Source organism: Centruroides sculpturatus, unplaced genomic scaffold, assembly GCF_000671375.1.
Source record: "Centruroides sculpturatus isolate CEXI.00-Female unplaced genomic scaffold, Cexi_2.0 scaffold188, whole genome shotgun sequence".
Lineage (NCBI taxonomy): Eukaryota > Metazoa > Arthropoda > Arachnida > Scorpiones > Buthidae > Centruroides > Centruroides sculpturatus.
Genome location: NW_019384404.1, coordinates 717,409 through 728,238, shown reverse-complemented (window position 1 = coordinate 728,238; position 10,830 = coordinate 717,409). Strand labels below are relative to the sequence as shown.

Below are 10,830 nucleotides of genomic sequence, written 5' to 3'. Positions count from 1 at the left end.
CTCTGCGAGTGGCGCTCGGGGCAAGCTGCCCCACAATAGCTACGCCTCTGCTGAGAGATTTTCTTCTTCGTGTGTGGGCGATAGGAAATTCTGAAGTTCCTCAAGGTCAGGCAGCCCCAAAGGAGTGACCCTGCGGTTCCTCTCGTACCGCGCAGGATTACTCTCGCAACGACTTCCGTTGCCGCGGCTAGGGGTCTTCTGCCTTAGGGGCGTTTAGTCATAATCCCACGAACAATAGCTTCGCGCTACTGGTCACTCGACCAAGCATATGTACAGTACAAAGTGTCCGTTACACCCACACACTAACATTCATACATACAGAAAAACTCCCGATTTTTTTTTTGGCATTTCTAGACTTTTCAAGGTTCCCTGAGACCAAAATTATAGAAAGCTTAGTTAATGATTTTTTGATCGATAGCCATACTTTTCCTCTATTATAGATAACATAAAAGAAAAAGTATTGTTCAATCACAAATGATCATTTTACATTGACTTCTGTTGACTTCCTTATACATGATTGATACAAAGGTAAATTCACTATTTTTAGATACTAAAGATGGTAACTGAATTGACATAAACTAATGAATCGCTATATTATTTGTGAAGCGATTCCTTTATTTAAATTCAACTTTAAAACAGAAATTTGAATGGAAATGAATATTTTTTTCAGCTTTTTCTTTGATGTAATTAGAATGTAGGTAAATAAATAATTCTTGTAGCATTACTAAGAAAATAATATTACGTGATTTGATTTACACACAGATTGGCCGGAACAAATAAAGTAGATGTATTACTTTCTGATTGGTAAATACTTTTATGATTCCAAATTAATGATATATAAAAGACAAGTTTTTTATAAAATCAGTAATGTCAAGATTATAAAACTTAGTAACGAAGGAAAGTAATGTTTGCAGAATTTCGTCTGAAAGGTAATGCATAATTTAAACGTTTATAAATAATTTTTACTTCTAAATTTAAAGCGTTAATAATGGTATATTTATTAATTATTCGTTTGTTATTAATAATAAGTTATTAATGTAAAGTATAAAGTAGACTTTTCTTCTTCTTTAAGAAATCTTTTCGTGTACAAACTTAAATTAGGAAAATACATTATAGCTTGCATTTTAGTCCTTTTATTTTGTAAAAACAATAGCAATTTTTTTCTTTCTTATTTTTATGTTTTTTATCATCTGTAACTATAATTATGATAAACTTGGTTTATATAAAACAATCTTATTCAATGTTTACAATATCAAATTATGTTACTTCACTGTATTTCCAAACAATGAATTTTAAATTAACATAATAAAAGGTTCAAACTCAATTGTAATAGCATTGATATTGTATGAATTATTATGTTTGAAAGGTTGTGAATTATCTGTTATCAATTATTAATTATCTACGACAGTATAGTTTATTCTAAATATACACTATCTTATCAAATTTTATATAAATATATAAATCATGTCTTAAAGCATTTACATGATATCAAAATTTGATATTAAAATAATTTAAGAGAATATTATTTATACATAATGTTATTTTTATATACGTGTCTTAGATTTCATTAAATTATAGTGTATATTTATAATTTTTTACATAATTTAGTATAAATACAGTTTACCCCCTATAACATTGTTGATAATTCCGTGTTATATGAATTCCTTGTTATACGAGTCACTTAGATTTTACAAATACGTGTGCCGGGCTGTGAACGGCTCTCGTATTTGTAAAATCTAAGTGACTCGTATAACATGTAATTCATATAACACGGAATTATCAACAGTGTTATAGGGGGGTCTACTGTATTTTATTCATTGTTATTCGTAAACGTGAGGACGGCACCTAATAACATACGTCTCACGCGATAATTATATAATTCTGTTTACATTTACGAGTTATGTTTACGTGAAATTACTTAAACCTTTTGGTTGTAACGATTTATCAGTAGCTTCGTTAACTGAAGAGGGGTCTGGTTTTATGGGGTAAGGCAATGCAACACGAAAGAGAACTTTCTATGGGAAACTGGACTCTATTTACTGTTATATACGAGAATATCGCGCTCCCATCAATGAGCTAACCAGATGTTTCCCGGGTTTTATTTACGTGTCTAAGATATAAACTGAGGCCAGTTTCCCTTAGAGAGTTTGCCGGAAGGCATTACTCTTTGGTGGATAGCCAATGTGTTAAGTTGCCGTATGCCATTAACCTTAAACCACTCGACAAATGGCGCGCCTCAGTAAATTAATACAGTAGAGCGTCGAATATCCGAAAGTCAATCATCCGAAAGAATTCCAGTCGGCAAATTTAAATTTTCGCCAGAGCTGTGGTGCTTCAATCTTAGGCTATGTCTTGGGCTACTCAAATATTTTACGTTTTTGATACTAAATTAACATCTGAAGTATAATTTTTTATTATTTTTATATTTTTCAATATATTTATTTTGTTTGTACAAAATAAAAAAATAATTTTTAACGATACAATAGTCTTTGTTAGGCTTAACATCGACGAAAATTCAACGCGAAGCGACACGCAACGGATAAAAATTTCGACATCAGATACGTTAAACTATTTTTTCGTACGTAAATCAGTTTTCCGAAATATCAGTTATCCGGACAACCCCAGTCCCCAATTGATTCGGAAAATCGACGCTCTACTGTAGTCATGTACACTAGGTTTACAAAAGTATTTGGACATTCATGTTGAGAAGGAAAAGTGATACAGTGGATGATCGGTTAACGAACAAATCGGATAACAAACACTTGACTGAACAAACATAAGAAGGAGTGACGTAAAATAATGAATACGAATTGGTTTTCCTTTGTCTTCAGGCAACAATTTGAAACTTTTTGGAGCGCGGGTGATGTCAACATCGATGTTCTACCCGGTATATACTGATCGGATAGTATTTCCCCGAACTTTGAAACACTCCCTTCTAATTCCAGTTCTTGTAATATTTCTGACAGAAACAATTCTTTTATGTTTTCTTCTGAAAATGTGGATTTATGCTGATATCTGCTATTAAAAATCTTTTGAAGAAGTGGGAGGATGTCAGAACAATGGTTTTAAAATGGCATCCAAACCAGGTTGAGGTTAATAGGCCTAGGGATCGCTACAATTACAATGCTATTAATTACTTCTGAAAAATCATGAAGAAGACAGAAAAGCAATTGACATTGGACAGATTCTTTAACCCCACAAAAGGAAAAACACATGACTAATAAAAATGCAAGACCATGTATATATGTATTTTTATTATTACATATGAATAAACTTAGTAAGAAAGTATATATTTTTTATTTTTGGGGGGTCTGAAGAACGAATTAATCAAATTCCCATAGAAACCTATGGTAAATCGATAATCATTTAACGAACAATTCGGATAGCGAACAAAGTCTTGGAACAGATTATCTTCATTAACCAATCACCCACTGTATTTGTTTGCTGAATTTAGTACATGGTCAGCTTGTCTTTGGGCCTTAATGACTTCTGCAACCCTGAGGCATGTCTTTCATTTGGGTAAATATCACCAGGAATGTTTTCCATTCATACTGCAAACTGACTGCAAATGCAGCTATTGATGAAGGTTGTGTCATGACATCTGATGGGTTGGTTTCAGATGGGACTCTAAGCAGACCAATCCAAAAGTTAACGCCTGCTCTTGAAACCATACCTGGATAGAACATGCAGTGTGGCATTGTGCTCAGTTATTCCGAACACACAAGGATCTGTACTGAAGTACTGCTACATCATAGGCAGTGCCAAATTGTCCAGAATGCCTTGGTAAACATCGACATTCATAGTAGTTGGCACCAGAATCAAAGAACTTAAGTCTGTGCCAACAGAAACAGTCCCAAGCCATATCAAACTCTCTGTCACATTGTACCGTTGGAACAACATAGTCATGACTGAACTGTTCTTCATGCAAACTCAAACTCACCTGTCTGATTGGTAATGTCTAAAGTATGATCCATCACTCCACATGACTTTTTTCCAGTCAGTCTTTGGTCTAGGATCATTGTTTACACCATTGGAACCATCAGCTCCAGTTCCTTTCCATTGACAAATAAAGTTGGCAACAGTGAATTTTGGAAATTTCAGAAGCCTGGAAATGCTACTTACAGACCAATTACTGTACATCCAATAATCATGACATGCTGAAAGTCAGTTATCTCCTTTCCATATGGCATTTTAGCAAATACTAACCTCCAGAAGTGAGCAAAGTTATGCAAATCCATCTGATCATAACACAAGCAGAAGGAAACTTTTTGAACCATTTTTCATGATATAAATAACATTCACCCCATTTTTTCAGTGTCTGAATACAGGTAACCCCCGCATAACACGGCACTTCTATAGCACGGATTCACTCTAACACAGTTCAAGAATTGGTACCATCCCCGTATAACACGGTACTGTGACACGGTTCGAGAATTGGGTAAAACCCTCGTACAACATGAAATGTAATAAATTTTTACATACTTAGGAAATAATAGTTCACAAAAATTATTATTTTCGTGAACTATTACTACTTAAGTATGTAAATTTTCTTTTCCTTCTGTCGATACACATGGTCCTTCTCAAAACTTGTTTCAATGTTGCCAGATCTCGACACTTCTGCTTCTGATGTTGCCAGATGTTTTTCACTTATTCCATATTTGCTTTATTCTTCATAAATGCTTAGCACCATATAAAGCAATTTATAAAGATCTTTTAACTAAAAGCAAGCGATCTAAAATTACATACTTTTCGCAAAAGGTAAAGCATGGATCTGAAGATAATGCAGAAAAATGCNCAAACCTAGGGTTATAAACACTCCTGTTTATGAACAAAATTTTGAATGCCATATTTGCTCCAGTTACCATATGATAACTCCATTTCTAAACAAGCTACTTGGCAAGAACCATCCATTGATGGTGAACTCCCTATACTTCCTGTGATAAAGAAAGTTGACAGCCCAACTGGTCAATGACAGAACTACCGATTCAGAAGTTAGTGGCACCGAGATTGCTTTGCATCATGTAACGAATCATTGATTATGCTTCTATTTAAATTACATTTCAGTACTTATGCTATTTCCATTTTTCGGTACACACCATAGTTGAATTTAAATCAAATTAATTAATAAAAATCATATTAATTGGCACTCACGTAATACAAATGACATTCCAGAATTCATGTTTAAATATGCTTAAGTTAAATTAAATGACAAAACTTTATTAATATAATATAAAATATATTATAATATTAAATTAATATTTATTAATAATAGGTAGCCAGTTAATTAAATTAAAACTGATAATTAAATTTAAAAATAATAATTAAAATTAGCCTTTATACCTAAACAAAAAATAAAATTACTTAATAAATTGAAATCAAATCAATTGAAACACGATATTTCAGAAAGTGTGTATAAAGTACTTGTCAGTCTTGATAGATTTGGTTATACTGTATTTCATCTTGACAGAGTTAAGTCTCTGTTTATAGTAGTACTTCGTAAAATGTTGATTTTGGTTTCTTTTGGCAATGAGGGAACGTTTTACTTTTAATACTATATATATAGAATAAATACAGATATAGATACAGAAATATTGTATATAATATAATATTGCCTTTAAAGGGATTTTATGCATGAAATACAGCTAACAAAGGTAAAAAACAGATTTTGTTTTGGTGATCAGGAACAGATTAATCTATTTTACATTTTATTTTAATGGGAAAATTTATTTTGGTTTGAGAACAAATCGGTTTCTGAACGACCTTTAGGAACAAATTAAGTTTGTAAACTGGGGTTTTACTGTGTTGTTATTGTGCAATCTTAAGCAGAAAAAAAAAACACAAGACTATTATTATTTTTATTTTATAAGTAATAGTTTGTACTGTTAGATAACAGAAATTTTCATTTTTCTACATTTTCAGTGAAAATAATGAAAATGAAAATTTCTTATGCATATTTTTTCTGGAACTGTTGAAGGAATCTTTAGGAACTTGAAGTACACCTGAAATCTTCAAGAGTTTTGCAGAATACAATTTGAATATCCCCTGCTTCAATTTACAGTGATGCCTCGTATAACGGACACTGTGAACGACGAACTTTCTGTTTGGCCGTTACATGACTCGAGCAACAGACTGGCTGCAAACAATGGACTTTTCATTTGGCAGTTATGTGAGGCAAACAATGGACTTTCTGCAAACAAGTGCAAATGATATTTCCAATGTTTTGCTGTTGTCAATGGCAATCTGCTATTATTAGAATATCTGAAGTACAGAGCTCTCGTTGGGATCAGCTTACTCCCTTGTTTATTATGTACTGTACATCACCTTAGTGCAGGTATTTAAATTTATTCAAGTGTTGTGCAAATCATGGCTTCTAAAAAAACATAAAGGTGATTTCAATTGAAACAAAACAAGAAATCATCAGAAGGAGTGAAAGTGGGGTAAAACAGTGTGACATTGTCAAAGAGTTTGGTCTCAGCAAGACCACCATCAACACCTCTCTATTAGGGTCTTGCTCTTCCACAATTTGAAAATTATTGCTTTAACTGAAAATTATCATTAGTTAACTTTTTCAGTTAAAGCATTTAATATTTTTACTTTAGGATATCAATATATGGATTTGTGTTTAATAGTATGTCATAAATGAGTCATACGTAAGCTAAATTTATTTAATGATTATTGAAATCAGTCTTATTTTTATTGAATTTAATATAAATAAGTGTGAAGTTTGTTTTATTTAAATAATACTGAAACATTGTCTAAAGTTTAAAGTTATGTCATATAATTTTATCACATAAGAAATTTAAAATTGCAAAATGTAATTATTAATAAAAAGTATGAAAATATCAATAATCTTGAAAAGTTATTAATATTTAATTTTTATTTTAATTATATATTAATAAATTATTATAGAACAAATATGGAAATTAATGAAAACAATCTAAAGACCTTGGCAAATTATCTTCAAGAGACTTTGTCTCCAAATGTTGAAGTTCGAAGGCCAGGTAAGTGTTTAAGAATAGTTTTGACTATTATAATTTTCTGATTTTAATAATTAAATTTAGAATAAAATNACGTGTTTACGGATAATATTTTCAAAAAATTTCTTTTTACTTACATTAGCAGATTATTAATTAAATACAAATTGAAATTAAAAAATTGGGCCATTGGCTAGATATAGTTATTATAAAATTTGCTTTAAAAAGGTTGCTGTATAAGATAAAAATAAAGTAGATAAGTAAAAAATTAAATAAATAAAATCTTAATTTGATGGGTAGAATTATGAGTTGGATAAGGTTTAAAACAAATTTTTGAATACAACTAATAAATATAAGTAAAAAATTAGGCTTAAACACTTCAAAATAGTTGAAATTAAAAGCTCTTAAAACCATTATAAAATTTTACAAATTACACTGTGTGAGATCAACATAAATACAATACAGTGTATTATAACCAGATGTGTATGCCACAACATTAAAAAAATAATAATAATAATAAAACGTTTTATAACATTTAGATGTAAACTTTTTGGTTTAAAAAAGGAAAATGTAAAGTATAGTTAAAAAATGCACTTTCCAGTAAAATTGCCAATATATTATATAAAAATGTCAAATAATGCTACTCATCATTTTTTTTAAAATATTATTTGTGTTTTAATAATTAGTGTAATTATATAATTAAATAAGTGTTAGAATATTTCCGTTTTCTCGATTGTGGTATGTGGCTGCGGCTAAATAAGCAGTTTGGAAAAGACATGGTGTCAGCTATCTGTATGACCACTGTCTCATTATAGGCGCTCTATTTCTGCTTTTACGTATACGAACTTGTTTATTTAAATTAAAGATGGATTTATTAAACGAACAGTACCTGTTTTCAGTGGTTCATGAACACTTATTGCCGTATTAATGCTGCAATGAAAAGGCCTACCTTTGTATTGATGTATATTGTCTTTATTTTCTTGCTGGGGCACAACCATCATTGATCAGTTGCAACTAGCGAACAATGTTCCCTCTAAGCTGCGCGGCTGTGCGGCCGCGCTCTGCTCAAATTGTTGCCGCGCATGAGAATTTATGTACTGCGCAGGCGAGCATGCACACCGATTTGAATTCTTGTTTACTTATTTCTCACTCTTTCTCACTACATATTATTTATTGTCACTGATTAAATACATTAAATCAGTGACAAAAGATAATATTTCGTATAAATGTATGTTTTAAAATGAATTTTATTTTAATTTTTATAGGAAAAAATGATTATATATATATATATGTATATATAATCTTATTTTCTGAGCATATATATATATGATCAGATTATATATGATTATATATATATATATGATCAGAAAACTTTTTTGCTTAGAATCTGCTCAGCAAAAATTTTTTTTGCTCAGAAAAGTATGTGTTCTGCTCATTGACAAAAAAAAATTAGAGGGAACATTGCTTGTGATATACTGTACTGTGTTTATTTTTGTTATTAGATCTTTGGTTATAATGTTGCAGGTGTTCAAAATTGGTATTGAGCCAAGAGAAAACAGTATTCTTACAGCTGCAACATTATACTCAGGCAAGAAAGTACTACTTACAAGTTAGTTCTTTGATTTTTTCATGTATAAAGGTTTTCTGTATGTCTATCTTTCTTCTTCTGGATAAACCAGAGATAGTCCACAATATTGTATTCTGCTTGCATTTATTGATAATGTTCCATATTATTACATTACAGTGATGCCTTTACTACAAATGTAATTTATTTCAGGAAGCTGTTTGAGCTATGAATCATTCAAATTCCAAAGCAATTTTTTCCATTAGAAGTAATGGAAAGCAAAGTAATCTATTTCTAGACCCTAAACAATACCCATTTTGATTTACTTAAAACAGCAAATACACATAATTTAAGATAAAAATAACACAATTAAATACACTAATAAAAATTAAAACATGAAAACATTATCTTGCTAGAAAATGACTTTTGCAATCAGACCATAAAAGGCTACACATGAGGATGGAAGATTTCCTGAATGTATTACTGTATCATCATCATCAATGTCTCTTGCACCACTACTAGAGATAATTGACTGTCATATGAGATGGTTTCCCAGACTAGCACTATAGTGTTACTCAACAGTAAAGGCAGGACTGAAGTGTACTTGCCAGAGGTTCTCCACATGCTAACACAGTGAAGGTTTGTTCCTGAACAGAACTGGGATTTGTTTCTAAAGATTGCCAATATATATCATTTTTCTCTGTGACAAAACCACTGCAAACAAAGCCAATGATATTGGGGTGGTAATGGTAGACAGACCTCAGAATCGCTGACTTTTCTCCCCTTTCAGGTCATTTTCTCACTTTTTTAATCATTTCTACGTGCTCAATTAAGATGTGGGACCAATCAAAAATAATTTTAAAGCTAAACGATCTTCCAAATTATCATACTATCGGACTAGAATTTTCTGGAAGAAAATACTCAGCCCTGAGTGGGACTCAAAATCGCAACTTCTGCTTAGTGTTGTTAGGTTATAGGAATGTAGGTCTTTCATGCACTTAAAAAATCCCTCTTGTTACAAATTCAGAAGCCAAAATTGAGCCAATATCAATTAAACTTATGTACTCATGCCGTATTGTCATTATTAGTCAAAATGTAGTTCTTCAAAGTTGCATTTTTATCTATGGGGATTAAAAATAAGCATTTTAAGCATTCCTATGTTTTTGGCTGTTTTCTAAGAAAATCCTTTTGTATGGAAAAAACATGCCGTGCCGAGGGATTAATCTTTCAAGCTGGCAACACTGCTGCCGCTTCTAAATTTAAAATATATTATAATTATTAAAATTAACATGAGACAGTGGCATAACTTCCTACCTCTAGACAAATTATTTCATTTTTGACCATTTAATTATTTTTGTTATAGCCCAATAATTTGGCAAATCATTTGGTTTTAATTAACAATTGGGTTATGGAGTTGTCATTTACAAGAATATTTTTTACTTTATATATCTTTAAATAATTTCATAAACTTGAGTTAAATAGAATAAAGTTATTTTAATGATTTCATAGCATATTGTTAACATTTAATTACGTCTATATATTCCTAAATGTATGTATAAATTGACTACAAGTATAATTATTCTGGGTAGTAAGTATTATAAGTATTTATAGTTTACTGGAAATACAGTAGCTTCTTGTTATATCACGCTTGTCGGGAGACAGAAAAAAGTACGATATAACTGAGTAGTAAAAATTCTGAGCTTATACTAAACAGATTATACATGCTATGCAATCAGCTTAGTTTTTAATACTGAACTTTATTCTTGGTTATATTGTATTAATTGACATTTACATAAACATTGATACCACCAACGCACATATAGCATTATTTCTTTAACAATGACATATAAAGACAAATACTATCGATATAAAAATGAAATATCACTTGCGATTTTATTATACAGTATTTAATAAGCGATTTATTGTGAAAATAAATCGCTTATTAATAGAACCATCAAACCTTTTAAAATTACAGAGAGTAAAAATTCTCTAAAAAACAAAATAAAGTTAGTTCTGTATAAAAACTTTCTGTTCAGAATTAAAGAAATCTTTCTTACACATTATGCAGTGAATTCGAAATTTCACACCTTTATGTGAATTGATGCAATACCTTCAATTTTCATAAAGGTGTAAAATTTCAAATTGACAGAAACTTGTAAATAAGGAGATGGTACTTAAAACTAATAAATAAACAATTTTTAATATCAAAACGAAACAAATGACAATTGATATATCTATCTGTTTTGCATATATAGATCTTGACGAATTTATTGTTTCACCTTCAGTGGTAGT

General features: G+C 30.7%; 1 protein-coding gene across 1 annotated transcript in view; it reads left to right on the top strand.

Moving 5' to 3' along the window:
- The window catches only part of LOC111618778 (exportin-2-like), a 58,261-nt gene that overhangs the window by 4,469 nt on the left and 42,962 nt on the right, over window positions 1–10,830 (top strand). The window contains exon 2 of the mRNA XM_023360349.1: window positions 6,910–7,001. Coding sequence (XP_023216117.1) covers window positions 6,917–7,001 — 85 coding nt within the window. The 5' untranslated portion in view covers window positions 6,910–6,916. The remainder of the gene's footprint in view (window positions 1–6,909; window positions 7,002–10,830) is intronic.